Below are 20,116 nucleotides of genomic sequence, written 5' to 3'. Positions count from 1 at the left end.
TGCAAACAGCCATCAGCCCCTCACCTTAGCTGGCCAGGCACCCCAGTGGGGACCCCCAGCCTGAAGGGGTTATGGCCAGCCTGAAAACGGCCCTCGGCCCCTCACCCAGGCTGGCCAGGGACCCCAGCGGGACCCCCACCCTGATCCGGAACACCCTTCAGGGAAAACCAGCCAGCCCCTACCCATGCACCAGTCCTCTATCTATACTAATAAAAGGGTAATATGCTAATTAGACTGGGAGACCTTCCAGGATACCTTCCAGACGTTCTTCTGGACAAAGCCATGGTGGCAGGGCCGAGGTAGAGGCGGTTAGAGGCCAAGAGGGGAGGGCAGTTGTGGATGATCAGGCCAGGATGGCACGGCAGTTATGGGTGATCAGGCTGATGGGGGGTGGGGCTGTTGGGGGTAAGTGGACCAGCAGGGGGACCAGTTGGGGGCGAGCAGGCCATCAGTAGGGGTCAGTTGGAGGTGATCAGGACAGTGGGGGGGGTGGCAATTTGGAGTGAGCAGGCCAGCAGGGGGGCAGTTGGGGGCAAGCAGGCCAGTGGGGAGGGAAGGTAGGGGCAAGCAGGCCAGCAGGGGGGGAAGTTGGGGGCGAGCACGCTGGCACGAGGGGCAGTTGGGGGTGATCAGGCTGACGGGGGGGGGGGCATTTGGGGGCAAGCAGGCCGGCAGGCAGAGTGGTTAGGGGCAATCAGGCAGGCAGGCAGGCAGGCCAGCAGGTAGGCAGGTAGGCAGGTGAGTGGTTAGGAGCCAGCAGTCCCAGATTGTGAGAGGGATGTCCGACTGCCCAGTTTACGCCCGATCCCTGTAAACCTGCAGTAGGACATCCTTTGAAGGATCCCAGATTGGAGAGGGTGCAGGCTGGACTGAGGGACAACACCGCCCCCCCCCCCCCCCCGCATGAATTTCGTGCACCGGGCCACTAGTTTATTCATAAAAATGTATGTATCCCCATGTTCATTGCAATGTTATTCACAGTGGTCAAAACATGGAAGCAAACTAAGTATCCTTCAATGGATGATTGGATAAAGAAGATGTGGTACATATATACAATGGAATACTACTCAGCCAAAAGAAAAGATGAAATAGTGTCATTTGTGACAACATGATGGATCTTGAGACTACCTGCTAAGTGAAATAAGTCTGACGAAATAGTTAAGAACCATATGATTTCACTCATCTATATATATAATTGCTCCGCAACCTAATTGTGGAATGACCAGAATGACCGGTCGCTATGGTGCGCACTGCAGTGGCCAATAGGCTTCATCCAGGCCCGATCAGCTCCCCCCGCCTCAACCTCCCATGGCCCCTACCCCCCGGCCGGCCCCACCCCCAAATGGCTCCCCCACCCTGATTGGGGGCGGAGCCAGCCGGCTAACCACCTGCATTCCCTTGCCCCCCACCGGCCCCACTCTGGATTGGCCCCCATTGGGGCGTGCTGGCTGGACCTCACCTGTGTATGAATTCATGCACTGGGCCTCTAGTGTGAAATATAAACAGAAAGTAACAAACAGACAAAAAACTCATAGACACAGACAGCAGTACTGTGGTTACCAGAGGGAAAGAGGAGCAGGGTTGGTAGAAGAAGTTAAAGGGGGTCAAATATATGGTGACAGAAGGAGACTTTACTTTTGGATGGTGAATATACAGTGCAACATACAGATTATGTATTATAGTTTTGTACACTTGAAACCTATATAATCTTATTAATCATCACTCAATAAATTTAATGAAAATTTTACAAAGATCTGTTTAAGTCAAAAGGAGTTAGTATGTGCCTTCAGTAAATTCCTGAAGCATAACTTCCCATGTAAATTGTTGCTTTTTCTCTAGAAACAGTGTCAACAGAGTTTGATGTCAATTATTCTGCCTCTTTTTCCCTCAGGGATTCTGGTACTATGGCTAATAATTTGTCATGTTTTGAATTAATATACTAATATTTATAGTGATAATTTGATAATATGCAGCAGAATTTTCTGTGACTCCTGAAAATAATTTAGATGTAGTACATTTCTCTTGGTGGTGCTTTTTTATTTATTTATTTTTAAGTTAAGTAATAAAGCTTTTTTTTTTTTTTTAACTCTCCATTGTTGGAAGTATTACAAGTATTGTTCCTGTACTTAGGGGAAATGGTCCTTCTTTTTCCCCCATTAACCTCTTCCATCTTGCTACCATCCCACCCCCACAACCAGGCCCTCACCACCCCATTGTCTGTGTTCACTGATTATGCATATATGCATACAAGTTCATTGATTGATCTCTTCCCACCCAGCATCCTCTGCCTCCCCTCTAGGGTTCAACAGTGTTCATGCCTCTATGACTCTCGGTCTATTTTTGATCATCAGTTTATTTTGTTCATTAGATTCCACATATGAGTGAGATCATGTGATACTTAATCTTTCTCTGACTGGCTTATTTTGTTCAGCATAATACTCTCCTGGTCCATCCATGCTGTTGCAAATGGTAAGAGTTCTTTCTTTTTCATTGCCATGTAGTATTACATTGTGTAAATGTACCATAGCTTTTTTATCCACTCATCTGCTGATGGACACTCAGTCTGTTTCCAAGTCTTAGCTATTGTAAATTGTGCTGCTATGAACATAGGGGTTCATGTATTCTTTCTGATGAGTGTTTCAGGTTTCTTAGGATATATTCCTAGAAGAGGGATGACTGGGTCAAAAGGGAGTTCCATTTTTATTTTCTTGAGGAAACTCTATACTGTTTTCCACAGTGGCTGCACCAGTCTGCATTCCCAGCAGCAGTGTACTCTAGGGTTCCCTTTTCTCCACTACCTCGCCAACACTTGTCATTGGTTGATTTATAGCCTTTCTGACAGGTGTGAGGTGATATCTCATTGTCATTTTGACTTGCATCTCTCGGATAATTAGTGACTCTGAGCATTTTTTCATGACTCTTGGCTTTCTATATGTCCACGTTAGAAAGGTGTCTATTTAGGTCCTTTGCCCATTTTTAAATTGGATTGTTTGTCTTCCTTTTGTTAAGTTGTATGAGTTCCTTCTATATTTTGGAGATTAAACCCTTATCAGATGTATCATTGGCAAATATGTTCTCCAGTGTAAGGGGATTCTTGTTATTTTGATGATGGTTTCTTTTGCCATGCAGAAGCTTTTTATTTTCATGTAGTCCCATTTGTTTATTTTTGTCTTAGTTTCCATTGTCCTAGGAGATGTATGGGTAAATATATTGCTACGAGAGATGCCTGAGATTTTGGTGGCTATGGTTTCTTCTAGTACCTTTATGGTTTCACATCTTACATTTAAGTCTTTTATCCATTTTCAGTTTATTCTTGTGTATGATGTAAGTTGGTGGTCTAGTTTCATTTTTTGCATGTACCTGTTCAGTTTTCCCAACACCATTTATTGAAGAGACTGTCTCTGCTCCAATGTATGCTCTTGCCTTCTTTGTCAAATATTAATTGAGCATAGTGGCTTGGGTTGATTTCTGGGTTCTCTGTTCTGTTCCATTGATCTATATGCTTGTTCTTGTGCCAGTACCAGGCTGTTTTGAGTACAGTGGCTTTGTAGTATAACTTGATATCTGGTATTGTGATTCCTCCAACTTTGTTCTTCTTTCTCAAGATTGCTGTGGCTATTCAGAGTCCTTTTTGGTTCCATATAAATTTTTGAGAGTTTGTTCTAGGTCTGTGAAATATGCCATTGGTATTTTAATAGGGGTTGCATTGAATCTATAGATTGCTTTGGGTAGTATGGGCATTTTAATGATGTTGATTCTACCAATCCATGAACATGGTATATTCTTCTAATTGTTTATATCTTCCTCTATCTCTTTTTTTCAATGTCCTGTAGTTTTCAAGGCCTTTTACCTTCTTGTTAGGTTTATTCCTAAGTATCTTAATTTTTTTTGTTGCAATGATAAATGGGATTTTTTTTGTGTTTTTTTGTTTGTTTTTTAGTTTTTCTTTCTGAGAGTTCACTATCTACTTATATAAAAACCCTGGGTGTAACATCATGGCCAGAACCAAGACCAACCGGAAGGAAGGCAGTCCTGCAGGGGTCATCTTGGAAATGGCTGCGCCCTCCCCCAGCTATTTCCTGGAGAATGAGGTTTCAGGCAGGAACCAGCTCTCACGGCGAGTTTTCAGGCAGGAACCCACCCTCAGAGTGGAGCATGGAAGTGAAATGATTTGTAATAGATCTATTACTGAAGCTACCTTTGGAAATACTGTATCTATAGATCAGTGGTTCTCAACCTTGGCTGCACATTAGAATCACCTGTGAATCTTTTTAAAATCCTGATTTCTGGGCCTCATCCTCCAGAAATTCTGTTTCTTTTTTTTTTTTTAACATTTCAAGTTTTTTTATTCCTAAAAATTTCCATTCGGGAGTTTCTTTTTTCTTTTTTTTTTATTGCTTAAAGTATTACAAAAAGTATTACATATGTCTCCTTCCCCCCCCCCCCCGCCCTTGACAATCGCCAGGGGATTGTCAGAAATTCTGTTTCTTTGTTACTAATGTTGTGGCCCCACCCCATAACAAAGAAACAATTTCCGAAGGGTGAGGCCCAGGAATCAGGATTTTTAAAAGATTCCCAGGTGATTCTAATGTGCAGCCAAGGTTGAGAACCACTGCTATAGATAATATTAAAAATATATCTAAACGTGCAATTCTTTGTCCAAAAAGTGAGCATGTTCAAAAATTAAACGAAGAAAATTTGGATATACTCAATGGAGATTTTCACACATATTTGAGTGATGATACCATTGATTCCACAGATGATGCTGAAAAGAAAAATTTTCCCATCGAATTTCTTAATAGTATTACTCCTTTGGGAATGCCGTGTCATAAATTAAAATTGAAAGTGGGTGCAATCATCATGCTATTGAGAAATCTCAATAGTAAATGGGGTCTTTGTAATGGTACCAGATTTATTATCAAAATATTGTGACCTAACATTATCGAAGCTGAAGTATTAACAGGATGTGCAGAGGGAGAGGTTGTTCTGATTCCAAGAATTAATTTGTCCCCATCTGACACTGGCCTCCCATTTAAATTGATTCGACAACGGTTTCCCGTGATGCCAGCATTTGTGATGACTATTAATAAATCACAAGGACAAACTCTAGACAAAGTAGGCATATTCCTACCTAAACCCATTTTTGCACATGGTCAGTTATATGTTGCTTTCTCTCGAGTTTGAAGAGCATGTGACGTTACACTTCAAGTTCTAAATACTTCATCACAAGGGAAATTAGTCAAGCACTCTGAAAGTGTTTTCACTCTTAATGTGGTGTACAGGGAGATATTAGAATAAGTTTAATCACTTTATCAGTCATTGTTTACATCACTGTTGTGTTTATATCATGTTTCTGTTGTTTTCATATCATGTTTTTGTTGTTTTCAAATCATGTTTTTGTCGTTTTTATATCATGCCTCTGTGTTGTTATATCCTTTTGTTACTGTTTATTTATTAACAAATTTATATATTATTTTCATATATATTTTAATAATTTCCTTTCATCTCTCACACTTCTATTATAGAGAAAGGGCAAATAGCAATATTAAAATATCTCCGCTAATTAATTCCCTTTTTTAAAAATATATATTTTATTGACTTTTTACAGAGAGGAAGGGAGAGGGATAGAGAGTTAGAAACATTGATGAAAGAGAAACATCGATCAGCTGCCTCCTGCACACTCCCCACTGGGGATGTGCCCACAACCACGGTACATGCCCTTGACTGGAATCGAACCTGGGACCCTTGAGTCCACAGGCCGATGCTCTATCCACTGAGCCAAACCGGTTAGGGCAATTAATTCCCTTTTAATGTGCATGAATTTCATGCACCGGGCTACTAGTTGGTGTATAAAAATGCTATGGATTTTGGGGTGTTAATTTTATATCCTGCTATGTTTCTGAATTCATTTATTAAATCAAGTAGTTTTTTGATGGAGTCTTTAGGGTTTTCTATGTACAGTATTATGTCATCTGCTAATAATGAGAGTTTTATTTTCTCCTTTCCAGTTTGGGTTCCTTTTATTTCTTCTTCTTGTCTGACCACTATGGTCAGGACTTCCAGAACTATGTTGAATGAGAGTGGTGAAAGAGGGCATCTCTGTCTTATTCTTGTTCTTAGGGGAAATGGTTTTAGTTTTCTCCCATTGAGTATGATGTTGGCTGTAGGTTTGTCATATATGGCCTTTACTATGTTGAGATATGTTCCCTCTATTCCCAAAAAAGGGTATTGGATTTTATCTAAAGCTTTTTCTGCATCGATTGATATGATCATGTGATTTTTTTCTTGTAATCTGTTTATGTGCTGTATCACATTTATTGATTTGCGAATATTGTACCAGCCTAGCATCCCTGGAATAAATCCCACTTGGTCATGATGTATGATCTTTTTAATGTATTACTAGATCAGGTTTGCTAGAGATTTGTTGAGGATTTTAGTGTCTATGTTCATCAGGGATATTGACCTGTAGTTCTCTTTCTTTGTTGTGTCTTTATCTGGTTTTGGAATTAGAGTGATGGTAGCCTCATAGAAAGAGTGTGATAGTGTTCCTTCTCTTGAATTTTTTGGAATATTTTGAGGAGTAGAAGTGTTAGTTCTTCTTTGAATATTTGGTAAAACTCCCCTGTGAATCCATCTGGACCAGGGCTTTGGTTTGCTGGGAGTCTTCTTTTATTACTGCTTCAATTTCATCAGTAGTCATCAACTTAATCAGGGTTTCTGATTCTTTCTGATTGAGTTTTGAAAGGTTGTATTTTTCTAGGAATATGTCCATTTCATCCATGTTGTCTCATTTATTGGAATAAAGTCATTCACAGTATTTTATTACAATTCTTTGTATTTCTGTGGGGTCAGTTGTTACTTCATCTCTTTTGTTTCTGATTTTGTTTATTTGGGTCCTCTCTTTTTGTTTTATGGTGAGCTTGGCTAGAGGTCCATCAGTCTTGTTTATCCTTTCAAAGAACCAGCTCTTGGTTTTATTGATCATATTGTTTTTGTTGTTGTTGTTGTTGGGGTTTCTTTGTTTGTTTAGTTTAGTTTAGTTTAGTTTAGTTTTGTTTTGTTTTTTTTGGTCTCTATGTCATTTATTTCTGCTTTGATCTTTATTATTCCCTTCCTTCTACTTGTTCTGGGTTTTTCTTCTTGTTCTCTTTCTAATTTTTTAAGTTTTAGTGTTAGAAATCATTGCCAGTTTTTCTTGTTTTTTGAGGGAGGCCTTCCCTTTTAGGACTGCTTTCACTGTGTCCCATAGGTTTTAGATTGTTGTGTGTGCATTTTCATTTGTTTCCAGGATGTTTTTTTATTTCTTCTTTGATCGCTTTGGTATCCCATTCATTGTTTAATAGCATGCTATTTAGTTTCCATGTGTTTGATTTTTTGAGCATTTTTATTGTAGCTGATTTCTAATTTCATGCCATTGTGGTCCGGGAAGATGCTTGATATGATTTCAATCTTCTTGAATTTGTAGAGACTTAGCTTGTGTCCTAACATGTAGTCTATATTTGAAAATGGTCCATATATACTTGAGAAGATTGTATATTCTGTAGCTTTGGGGTGGAAAGTTATGAAGATGTCAATTAGTTCTATCTGTTCTAGAATGTCATTTAGGATTGCTGTTTCCTTGTTGAATTTTTGTCTAGAAGATTTATCCAGTGATGTCAGTAGGGTATTAAAGTCCTCTACTGTGATTGTATTTCTGTTGATCTCGCCCTTGATATGCTCCAGAAGCTTTTTAAAATATATTTAGATGTTCCTGTATTGGGCGCATATATGTTTACCAGGGTTATAACCTCCTGTTGTATAGATCCCTGTAGTATTATGAAGTGACCTTCTTTATCTCTTGTTATGGCTTTCACTTTGAGGTCTATTTTATCAGTATAAGTATTGCTACCCCAGCTTTTTTTTTTTTTTTTTTTTTTCATTTCCATTTGCCTGAATTTTTTTTTTTCATCCCTTCACTTTCAGTCTGTGTGAGTACTTTGTTCTGAGATGGGTCTCTTATAGACAGCATGTATATAGATCATGTTTTCTTATCCATTCAGCTACCCTATGTCTTTTGATTGGAGCAGTTAATTCATTTACATTTAAGGTTATTATTGATAGGTACCTATTACCATTTTTATTTTTTATGTATATATTCCTTATTCCCTTTCTATTTCTTCTTTTTACAACAGTCCCTTTGGCGTTTCTTGCATTGCTGGCTTGGTGGTAATAAACTCCCTTAGCCTTTTTTTTTTTTTTTTTTGTCTGTGAGGCTTCTGAATTTTGAATGATAGCCTTGCTGGATAGAGTATTCTTGGATTCAGTCCCTGCTTCGCATCACTTTATATACTTCATGCCATTTCCTTCTGTCCTGAGAAATCAGTTGATGGTCTAATGGGGGATCCCTTGTAGATAACTTTCAGTCTCCCTCTGGCAGCCTTTAAGATTCTTACTTTTTTGTTTGCCAATTTAATTACAATGTGTCTTGGTGTCAGTCTTTTGAGGTTCATCTTGTTTTGGACTCTCTGTGCTTCTTTTTTCTTCCCAAAGTCATGGAAGTTTTCTGTCATTATTCCTTCAAACAGGTTTTCTATTCCTTGCTCAGCTTCCTCTCCTTCTGGTACCCTATTATGCAGATGTTGTTTCATTTCATGTTGTCCCATAGCTCCCTTAGACTCTCCTGCTTTTACTTTTTTTTTTCCAGTTGCTGCTCTGCTTGGGTGTTTTTTTCTACCTTGTCTTCTAACTTGCTGAATCAGTCCTTAGCTTCTTCTAGTCTACTGTTGAAATTTTCCATTGTGTTCTTTATTGCAACTGTATGATTCTTCTTTTCCTCTTGATTCTTACATATGTTGTTGAATTTCTCATCTAGACATTTGAGCATCTTTGTAACCATTACTCTGAATTCTTTCTTTGACAAATTGCTTGCCTACATTTCCTTCAGTTTCTTTCTTGGTGATTCCTCCTTTTCTTTCGTTTGGGGGTTATTTCTTTGTTTCTCCATTTTTGCTGTTTCTTTGTAATTGTTTCTATGTATTAGATCAGACTGCTACGCCTCCCAGATTTTTTAATTTGTCTTATGTGGTAGATGTTTTTTGGGACTCAATGGTGCACACTTTCAGGTCTCCTGGGCTGGGTCCCCTGCTTGAGATATTTGGGTTCTCCTAATGTAGTTGTGTCTTGAATGTTACTGTCCCATTCATGGATGGAGTCTCTTCTGATTATGTGGCTCGCTCTCTACCACATCGTGCCAACCATTGTGGAGGTGCTGACCAAACAGCACAAAATACAACACGACAAGACATGAGGCAGTAGGAACAGAACACAAGATACCTGTAGCCCCAATAAAACTGACCACCAGAAAAAAGAGAATTGGGAAATAGAAAAGAGAGCAAGAATGTTAGCAAGGGGAAAAAAATAAAGAATATGGGGAGAAAACACAACAAAACAAAACCAAAAAGTACAGACAAAAAACAGCCAGAAAAAAAGGGGGAGGGGGGGTGCGGAATCTGTAGATGCAAAGCTTAAATAGAGAAAATAAGGTTAAGGAATTGGATAAATAGGGGTAGGACCATGGTTTAGCATAGAGGAGGGAGAAAAGAAATGAAAAGACAAGAAGAAATAATTTTTAAAAATTTTTTGAAAAGAATAGAGGAGATAGCAGATAAGCCTAAATTTAGGTTGTGAAGCAGGTTAAGAAATTGGGAGAAGAGAAAAAATAAAAAATTGAGTAGTGAAGAAAAAGAGAAGAGAAGGGGAAATGGAGTAGGAGCAGGAAAGAGGAAATTAGGTATATGAATAAACCAATAGAGACTTGAATAATATCCATAAAGCAGATAAAGAAGATCCACTTTTTAAAAGGGGAAAAAAGAAAGGAAAGAGGAAAACTAAAATAGAGAAAGAAAAATGGGAGAAAAAGTAGATGTGTTTAGAGAAAAAAAAGCAAAGACAACACAACAACGAAACTGCATGTTTCTCTCTCCCCACCTCGGGCTTCCTGTTGGGCCACCTTTTGCAGTGCAGCCTTTTGAGGTTGTGGTCTTGGGTCCAGAGTCCCTGGCAGACAGCAGCCCTGTGGCTTTTCCTTTTCACAGTTGGATGTTACACCTGTCTCCAAGGGATGTGGCTTTGGTGCAACACAGCTTCCTCCTCACCCTCTTGGCCAGCTGGCCAGCCTCCCCTCTTAAGCCCACGTTCCCATTCCTACTGCTCTCCAGGCATCCTCTGCCCTTCCTTGTTGTAAACTGTCTCCTCAGCTGTGTCTCATTTGTTAATGCCGGGTGGTTGTTCTCCCATTTAGTTGCATTTTTAGTCTGTCTCCAGGACAAGGTGCATGACACATCTGTCTATTCAGCTGCCATTTTTTTGTTCTCTGGTGGTGCTTTTTACAAAGTAGATTTCTAATGATGAAATTTATAGGAAAGTGCCATAGAGAAGAAAGGAGTGTTTCTGATAGTGGCCTCAAAATAACAGTTATAGGTTGAGATATATAAAGGACTTGGGATTGTTAGACATTCCCACTACTTCAATGGTTTTAGTGCTCTGAACAATCTCATTTTCTGGATTAATAAATTTTTTTTAAAGGCGGTGGCTTATGTATCAACAAGAAAATATATATATTATTCTTCATCTATATTTACAGATAGTTCTGAAAAATTACTGATTGAATGGTAATATTTTCCTTTAAGTAGGGTTATTTGGCAGATTTTGAATAATTGTCCTACTTTTTAATCAATATAACACATTGGATTGTCCACTGGACCATCTACTTGCAATTATTCTAAGCATAGGCCTAGAGAACCAAAGACCTTTTTAGTATTGTTTTTAATTTAGGAACTAGGTATTTTATATGGAGAACTGGAAATTTGTTTTCATTTTTATCTTGTTACTTTCTAAGCTTTTGAAAATGTTTACCCACAATTTGGAGATAGTCTAAACAGGCATCATCCCATTCCTATTTATTTTTTCTGACTAAGTCGCCTATTTTATGTATAAAAAAAGAGACTTGATTTACTTCAGCTGTTAGTTCTACTCCATAATAACATTTAAAGCTTACTGGAATCTAGTTTTAAACTCTCCTGTTGCTTAATCTTTATTGTTTTTGCTATTTTGAATTTTCGTCCAATTTATTCTTAAAGGAAAGGCTTCATAAATGTCTTTCTAGAGTGCATTTTCTATTCCTTTTTCCCATTCAAACACAGTTAAAAAAATTATGCACAGTTTAGTCATGTAAATCCCACCTTGGTCTATGCCTACTGTTATTTTAATATTTAAATGAGTCAGTTGGTCTAGATCGGGTGTAGAGTCAAACAAAATCTTGAATCCTAAAGCAAATTTCTGTTTTTCTGAGACTGAAGAAAACCCTCATTGTAGACCTCCGCTCAGGTATAGACTATGTTTAATTCAGCTTCTGTGATCTGCCTTACAGTCTAGCATGGGGATATTGTGAAATGTGGTTGTATATTTCCTGAGAGAAAAGCGAGAAAGGGCGGCTTGTTAAAGAGGTCAAGGAAAGGAAAAGAAATAGAAAAGGTGAGAATGAGAATGAGGATAAAGTTGTGCAGAGAGAAAGAGATTAAGTTACACAAATGTGAGGTGGCTACTGCTTGCTTCACTGACTTCACCCACAAATAATCTACAACTGGTAAATGACAATAAAAACAGCCATCTGTTATATTTAAAATAGCTAATACATGTATGGACTGAGGTGTAGAATGAAATGCTGTGTATTGCACAGAAAAATGGACAGTTTCTGCTGTGAGGGAGTTACATTCCAGTTGAGGCAGTAGAGAGTAAGGGAACTAAGTGAATTGTGCACTTTTCTATGTACTGTACATGCTCCTAGACCCTGTACATATTTTATCCTATTTAATTTTCACAATAATCTTGAAGTAGATAGCTTACCCGGCCTCCCCGCTCTCCCGCACCCCGCACCCCCCTACCCCACCCCTACCCCCCCACCCCGTCCTCTGCTTTCTGGTTTGGGCAATGAAAACTTGGAGAATTTAAATGGTTTACCAATTACACAGCAAGAAGCATATGAAGCCTGGTTTTGAATTTGGTCTAAGATATCCACAGATAACTATAGAAGGCAAAATGAGACATCCAAATACAGGGGCACAAAAATGGGCCATTGAACTTTAACACTATTAAAATCGTTTTAGTTCAGGAATATTTAAGGTTTCATGAAGAAGGTAGCATTTGAACTGGGCTTTGCAGGTTGAGGGTAGGATTTTTAACAGGTGAATATGACAAAGAAGGCAAATGAGTAATAAGAACTGGTATTGACTCCAATTCAGTCTGAAGCCAAAGACTATTTCTTTTTAAAAAATTTTTTTTTATTGATTTTGAGAGAGAGAGGAAGGGAGAGGGATATATAGAGAGAAACATCTATGAGAGAGGAACATTTTCGATCGGCTGCTTCCTGCACAGCCCCTACTGGTGATTGAGCCAGCAACCAAGGTTCATGTCCTTGACTGGAATAGAACCCGGGACCCTTCAGTCCGCAGGCCAAAGCTCTATCCACTGAGCCAAACCAGCTAGGGCCCAAAGCCTATTTCTAGAACAGTGTGAGCAAATGTTGGAAGCCAGGGCAACTGAAAAGGGATAACTTGAGTTATAGAAAAAAGTCTGAAAAGGAAAGTTAAGACAGGAACATGAAGGTCTTTCAGTGCAAATACAACAGGGTCTTTGATATAGATAAAAATATTCCAAATACCATAATTAGCTACGGAGTCTCTATTTTTAAAATATTCATCATCAATCAGCTGCCTCCTACATGCCCCCGAACGGCGATCAAGCTTGGAACTGGGGCATGTGCCCTGACCAGGAATTGAACCAGGGACCTCTTCATTAATGGATTGATGTTCCACCACTGCGTCACACCAGCTGAGCTGGAGTCTATATTTTATTTTTCTCCTTGGTAACTCTTATCTCAGTTGTTTATTTCCTCCTGGCATTACCAGTATTTCAGAGGGCCTGGTGTTGAATGATAATGGAGCAACATGGAGGTAGGGCCATATAGCAGGAAAATTGGAAAATGCTTTTGATAGGAGCCAATGTATTCTCTGATGTATTTATTTTTAGAAGAAGCCATTTTACAATATGAAACCCTTATCAGAGGCTGATGAAGAAAAAGCAGGAAGTCAGAAGATTCCAAAACTAAGTGATTATTTGGATATTGCACGGAAGACAAATAAATATGTGATATTTGATCTTAATGGCCCTCCACCAAAACATCCTCTCAGAAGTACATATGTACGTCGTGTAGTAGATGTGATTCTTAAATCTAAAATTGAGCAACATTTGGTATGTCTATCACAGTATTTATGGTAGAGGTTGGGAGGTGGGTAGCATGTCCCAAGAGTATAGCAGTTGAACTTACCCTATCTTACAGATCTTCTCTGGGATCTTTAAATAAATTTTCTCCCTTTAGAAATGGAAATTATTGCTTATACATTACATGAAGCAACCTAAGAATGACTCACTTATATTTATTTCACTGGGGAGAAACATTGAGGTTTGTTGCTATTCCAAACCAAACGAAATATCAGCAGTGTAATGACCATCTGATGTGACCTGTACCATGCACCAAAGTAGAACTATTAGAAAGGGCCTGGGTACACTAATGCATCGAGGACTTGGTTTCAATTAATGATGAATAAGCTGAGTCTTACTTGAGCATAGATTTGTTCATCATGTTTTTCAGAAGGAACCTCTGCATTGGGGTAGTCAATTATTCCAAATCTCTTAAATTCTCAGAATATAGAAGAGTGCTATGAGTCGGGAAAAATGGGTCTTTTTACCAATGGAACTATTTGCACAGATGAGTCATAATGAGCCCTCTCAAGGATGATGTTTAGCATCATCAGCCAGAGGAGATGTTTATGGTTCCCACCTTTCATCCACACCTGCCAGCCCCTCATCCACTTTGGCTAGTGTGACACAATGGGCCCTTGACCCATTATATTACCTGAGGAAACTCAACTGCAGAACAACCCCAGTGAAAGCCCCATTGTAAGAATTTATCAGACTATATCAGGCCAAAGACTAGAATCTCCCTCTGCTCCCTATAGACTGCCACCAGTGCTGGAATGGGGCTTCATCTATTGTACAGGGAACTGTTTGTACCTAGACAGCTGATGGTTCACTGAAAAATGTCCTGTTTCTTCTTACAGGTTTATTGGTTGCCTGGTTTTGATAGGGACTATGTGAGGTGGAAAGCTCCTAATTTTCAGCATGTGGGCCGGTTAGATCCCGTTGCTGAACTTAAAAAAGAAAATATCAGTATAATAAATGTTGACTACAAGAGGTTGTTCCACAATGGGTTGAGGTAAGTGTTTGACCACACCTCTCTAGGCATGCACTGCTTTACTTGCACAAAATCTGCATTCTAACCAAACTACTGAGCTTCCCCTTCCCATCTCAGGATTCTGTGTGTGGCTATCTTTTTGGAATCCCATATTCTCCTCTTCTTGCTCTTCCCTCATTTCTTCCTCCCCACCTCTACCAACCAACATTTATCATGTATAGATTATATCCCTGGAATGTAGTCTTCAGCCTCTTCTTCTTTGTGCTTCAATCTCTCATCAGTGAACACACGTTTTTGTATGCTTGGCATTTTTTGTTTTCATATAAAGTGACTGTTAAAAAGTCAGAACTCAGAGAGGTGTTTATTTCCTCCAGCCATTACCAGAAGGATTGCAGTATCTCATGAATAGCTTTGTTATCCAGATAGCCAGATTTCTAAAAGGCATAATTAAGAACATTACTACATCATTATTTAAAAAACTTAAAGCAGCCAAGCATGAGAATAAACTAAAATTATTAACCACCACATTTATAAATATACCAGAGGCCCAGTGCACGGATTCATGCACCAGTGGGGTCCCTTGGCATAGCCTGTGAGGATCCGGCCGAAACTGGCAGTCCAGTGCTGCCTGCTGCTCCTGCTCATCCTGGCCCCGCTGTGCCTGCCGCTGCAGCCCCTCAGTAGGCTTGTGTGCTGCGGTCTCTGGGCTACGGCGGCCAGCCGTGAGCCCTGCATCTGCCGCCCATATGTCAGCTGAGCAATGCTTCCACTGTGGGAGCTCACTGACCACCAGGGGGCAGTTCCTGTGTTGAGCATCTGCCCCCTGGTGATCAGTGCATGTCATAGCAACCAGTCCACCAGTCATTCAGTCATTCAGTCGTTCAGTCACTTAGGCTTTTATATATATACTAGAGTCCCAGTGCACAAAAATTTGTGCACTCGGGGGGGGGTGAGGAGGGGTTCCTCAGCCCAGCCTGTGCCCTCTCGCAGTCTGGGACCCCTCAGGGGATGACCACCTGCTGGCTTAGGCCCACTCCCTGGGGGATTGGGCCTAAGCTGGCAATCAGACATCCCTCTGGCAGCCTGGAAGCCCTCGGGGGATGTCCACTTGCCAGCGGGGAGCAGGCCTAAACTGCAGTCGGACATCCTTAGTGCTGCTGAGGAGGCAGGAGAGGCTCCCACCACCACTGCTGTACTGGCAGCCATCAGCCTGGCTTGTGGCTGAGCAGAGCTCCTCCCATGTGAGAGCACCCTGACCACCAGAGGACAGCTCCTGCATTGAGCATCTGCCCCCTGGTGGTCAGTGTGTGTCATAGTGACCAATCATTCCCAGTCCTTCTGCTGTTAGGGTCAGTTTGCATATTAACCTTTTACTATGTAGGATAGAGGCCTGGTGCACGGGTGGAGGCCCGCTGGTTTGCTCTGAAGGGTGTCCCAGATCCGGGTGGTGATCCCGCTTGGGTGCCTGGCCAGCCTGGATGAGGGGCTGATGGCTGTTTCAGCTGGTCACACCCCCTTCAGGGTGGGGGTCCCTGGCCAGTCTGGGTGAGGGGCTGAGGGCCATTTTCAGACTGGCGGGTGACTGAAGCTCCCAACCGCTCCTTTTTTTCTTTTTTTTTTTAATTCTGGTATTTATTTACCTTCTATGGCTGTCACTGGAACTGAGAGCCGGCTTTAGCTCTGAGGCTCGGCTCCAGCTCTGAGACCTCGGCTACTGAAAGCAGGTATCTGGGTTTGTTTGGCTTCTATAATTGGAACACTGTTGCAGCTCTGTTATGGGTTCACTCAGTGAGATAGACCACTGACTCAGAATTTAAATTTAAGAGCCTTTCTTAAGCTGGCCAGCTGACTACAGTTACAGCATCCTGCCAAAGCAGAGGCTGAACTGCAGCGCTGACTGCAAGAGTTACATTTTATTATTAAATTTTGTGGAGGCCCAGAGAAAAATGTGTCTTTCAAATTCTGGGCCCCCCAATATGGAGGAATCTCTCTTTATTTATACTTTCTCCAGTCTTTTGTCTCCCAAATTTGGAATGAGACTTCCGGGTCTTCTGAGAAAGAAGGCCTGCATGCTGGGAAGGGGCCATGAGACCATATTTCAAGGCCTGGCCTGATGTCAGTGCCTTCCTATCTATGTGTTTTAGGAACAGACAGCACAGACAGCACGTCTGGCCAAAGCGCCAGATATGCAGCCCAGCATAGCTCCAGCTCCGAGGCTGGCTGGCTGAAAGCAGGTTTCTGGGGTTTGTTTAGCTTCTATATTTGCAACATTGTTTCTTAGAGTGCAGCTCAGAGGCCGGCAGCGGCAGGCGGGCTTCCTCCATCACTGGAGCAAGCAAGCCTCCTATTTGCTTCAGCTGCCTGGCTGCCGGCTGCCATCTTGGTTGGCAGTTAATTTGCATATCGCCCTGATTAGCCAATGGGAAGGGTAGCGAAGTTATGGTTAATTACCATGTTTCTCTATTATTAGATAGGATAGATGGTTAGAGACACTTTTAACAATTAAAAGCACCTGGTATAAAATGGTCACTTTTTCAAACTTAACTTTTATTAATCACTGATTAATTTAACCCATATCCCCTTTTTCTTATATTTAAAAATACTTTTTTCAGATAATTCTAAATGTTTCAGAGAAAGTTTTCCTTGGCGATGTTATCATATATACTCAAAATCCCCTTCGTAAAAATCCCCCTAGATAACTTTCTGCATCTCAAACCATGAACTAAGCTGTGGGATGCACCTAAGTTCCTGTTCCTGCTTTTCCTTCCTCTAGGCCGTGGGATAGTTTAACATAAAATATGTCTCTTTTTAAGCATTGGAAGTTTTGTTACCTTTATTTCCTAATTAGGAGATTTCTCTTTGCCCAACTACTCCTCTCTTTTGAATGTGTTTCTATAATTTTAACTTTTTTAAAAATATTTTTTTATTGATTTCAGAGAGGAAGGGAGAGAGATAGAAACATCAATGATGAGAGATAATCATTGATCGGCTGCCTCCTGCATGCCTCACATTGGGGATCAAGCCTGCAACCTGAGCATGTGCCCTTGACCAGAATCAAACCCAGGACCCTTCAGCCCACAGGCCAACGCTCTATTCACTGAGACAAACCAGCTAGGGCTAATTTTAACTTTTTTAAAAGAGAAAATGGCTCTAAAATTATTTGCTTTTCTTCTAATCATAATTTAGATTAATTTAGTAGTTGAGAAAGAATTTTAATAGATTCTATTTATTGAGCATTTATTATGTTCATGTTCTGTGGTTGGTAAACCACAGGCTCTTTTTCAAATCCTAACCTATTCATCATAGGACTTTGGACAAGTTTCTAATTGTCAGTTTTCTCATTTGTAAATTGAGAATAACAGTAACCTGTTCGAATTGTTAAATTATAAATGAGAATTCTTATTATGCACATGGCAAAATGCTGGGCAAATGTAAGAACACAATTAATGTTAGCTTCTACCTTTATCTTTACCATCCTTACATGCTGTGTCCTGGAAATTTTCTTGATCCCCATTTTGCAAGTGAGGAAACTTGCCTCTAAAGAGGAAAAGTTCATACAGTTGGTCAGTAGGGGACCAAACTGAGTATATATAGGTCTGGCAGATTCCAGAGTCCAAATTATTTGACCACTGTGCCTTTAAATTTATACATTGGCCATAGTTACATGAGTATAGTTTCAACTGGCATCTGAATTAAGAGGGGTCATATACTGACTCCTATTCTGAAAAGTTAACATAAGCAAGGCATCATCTTTTGCCTTAAGGAAAGCATATATTCTAGTAGGAAAAAGAGGGGCTTTTTCTATATAGCTGTAATATAAAGCTGATGATAATAAATTCATGAGTTGGACTTTATTTCAAGACATCCCCCTCAAGGACCATTAAATTTTAAGAAATTAAGCAGTTGTACTTTCAGTTACTGGTATTTGTATAATATTTATGACCAGGATATTTGGGATTATGATCACATTTTCAATACATTCTCTCTAATCAGTGCTCACTTTCTAGTCTCTCAGACCATTGTAACATGACATGGTGACCTTGCCATTTTGACAGATTGGTTTAAATACATTATTATAACCAAAAGTATATTAATATGTATAGAGATGCCCTCTGTTTTATTTCCTGATGTGGGATTTTTAAGTGTTTTTTGATTTTTTTTTAATTTTAAAAGCTAATTTATTAAGGTGATATTTCATAAAAGTAACTATTTTAAAGTGAACAGTTTGGTGACATTAGCACATTCACAGCATGTACAACTAACTATCACCTCTAATTCTGATATTGGAAATGTTTACTTTCCCTCTTTTTCTTGGACAATCTTGCTAGGGGGTTATGAATTTTATCATTTCAAAACACCAAATTTTGGCTTTGTTAGTTTTTCTTGCATGTTTTTTTCCCCCTGTTTATTGATTTCTACTCTTACCTTTATTGTTGTCTCTCTTTGATTTACTTTAGGTTTAATTTGCTTTTCTTTTATTAGATAGCTTCTTTACCTACATAAAAAATTAGGTGATTGATTTTAGATCTCCTGTTCAAATGTAACCACTTAAAGCTATAAATTTTCCTGTAAACAGTGCTTTAATAGCACCCCACAAATAATTTTGATATATTGTCTTTATTATAATTCAATTTAAAATATTTTAAATTCTCCTTAATTTCCATCTTACTCATAGATTATTTAGAAGTGTGTTAACTTTAAAAAAATTTTTTTGTGTTCCTCTTGATTTTTAATTTAAATCCATTGTGATAAGAGAATAACTCTGTATGATTTCAGTACTTTTTAATGTATTTAAACTTGTTTTATGGCCCATTTTATCATTTATCTTGCTGAATTTCTCATGACTATCTGAAATAATGTGCTCTCTTCAGTTGCTGGATGTAGTATTCTATAAATGTCAAGTAGTTTAAGTTGGTTGAGACTTTTCAAACATTTCATAGTGAATTTTTCCTTGTTTCTTTTTTCTATTATGTTAACACAAGGGCTTAAGTTGCAGATCAAACTGACAAATATCAGAGAACTTGCCTACTATCAATCTTTCTTATTAATCTCAAAGATAAGTGGGCAGTGAAGAGGCTCAGACAAGAAGTCAGAGACATTGACTCCAGCTCCACTGGTATTCCTTTATTGGATACATACATACTCTAAGGTCCACAGAATATTTCACATAGAAGAGGCGCATCTGAGTTATAAAACATCTCCATTTAATACTCCCAGGAAGTGGTATAGCTTATGTGACCTCCTCCAGGGACCCATGCCTCATAAATCTACATTCTGTATTTACTTACAAAATCTATATATATAGAAGCGTAATATGCAAATCAACCCGATGGTGGAATGACCAGTCAGCTAACACACACTGACCACCAATGCAGGAGCTGCCCCCAACCCACAGGCCCTGATCATCACTCGGGGCCTGCTGGCCAACCTCGCAGTCTCTCCCCCCTGGCCGGCAGGCTCTGATCGCCCAATGAGGAACTGGGAACTGGGGGTGGGTGGTGGTGGATCCTGATGGCTCCAGGGCCCCAGTCACCCCACCGGTCACCCCATACACAGAGGGTGACCAGTGGCAGTGGCGGTAGGGGCGGGCCTGGCTGCTGGCAGCCGGGAAAGATCAGCCCTGATCACAGGTGAGGCCTAGAGACCCTCTCTGTGCATGAATTTCATGCACTGGGCCTCTAGTATATAATAAAGAAATAGTTAACAAGGAGCATCCTTTAACTAATATTTTCTATATATAATGCTTTGCTTCCTGCCCAGGTGGTGGGACTCAGTGGTTGAGGGTCTACCTATGAACCAGGAGGTCACAGTTCTATTCCTGGTCAG

General features: G+C 40.0%; 1 protein-coding gene across 1 annotated transcript in view; it reads left to right on the top strand.

Moving 5' to 3' along the window:
• GDPD4 (glycerophosphodiester phosphodiesterase domain containing 4) overlaps positions 1–20,116 on the top strand; it is a gene marked incomplete at its 5' end in the record, with an annotated part of 63,042 nt that overhangs the window by 22,920 nt on the left and 20,006 nt on the right. Inside the window, 2 exons of the mRNA XM_081100312.1 lie at positions 13,066–13,287; positions 14,157–14,311. Of these exons, the coding sequence (XP_080956438.1) occupies positions 13,066–13,287; positions 14,157–14,311 (377 nt within the window). The remainder of the gene's footprint in view (positions 1–13,065; positions 13,288–14,156; positions 14,312–20,116) is intronic.

Source organism: Myotis nattereri (assembly GCF_964212035.1).
Source record: "Myotis nattereri genome assembly, chromosome: 9".
Classification (NCBI taxonomy): domain Eukaryota; kingdom Metazoa; phylum Chordata; class Mammalia; order Chiroptera; family Vespertilionidae; genus Myotis; species Myotis nattereri.
Note: the sequence above shows the minus strand (reverse complement) of the source record. Positions and strands in the feature narration are given on the sequence as shown.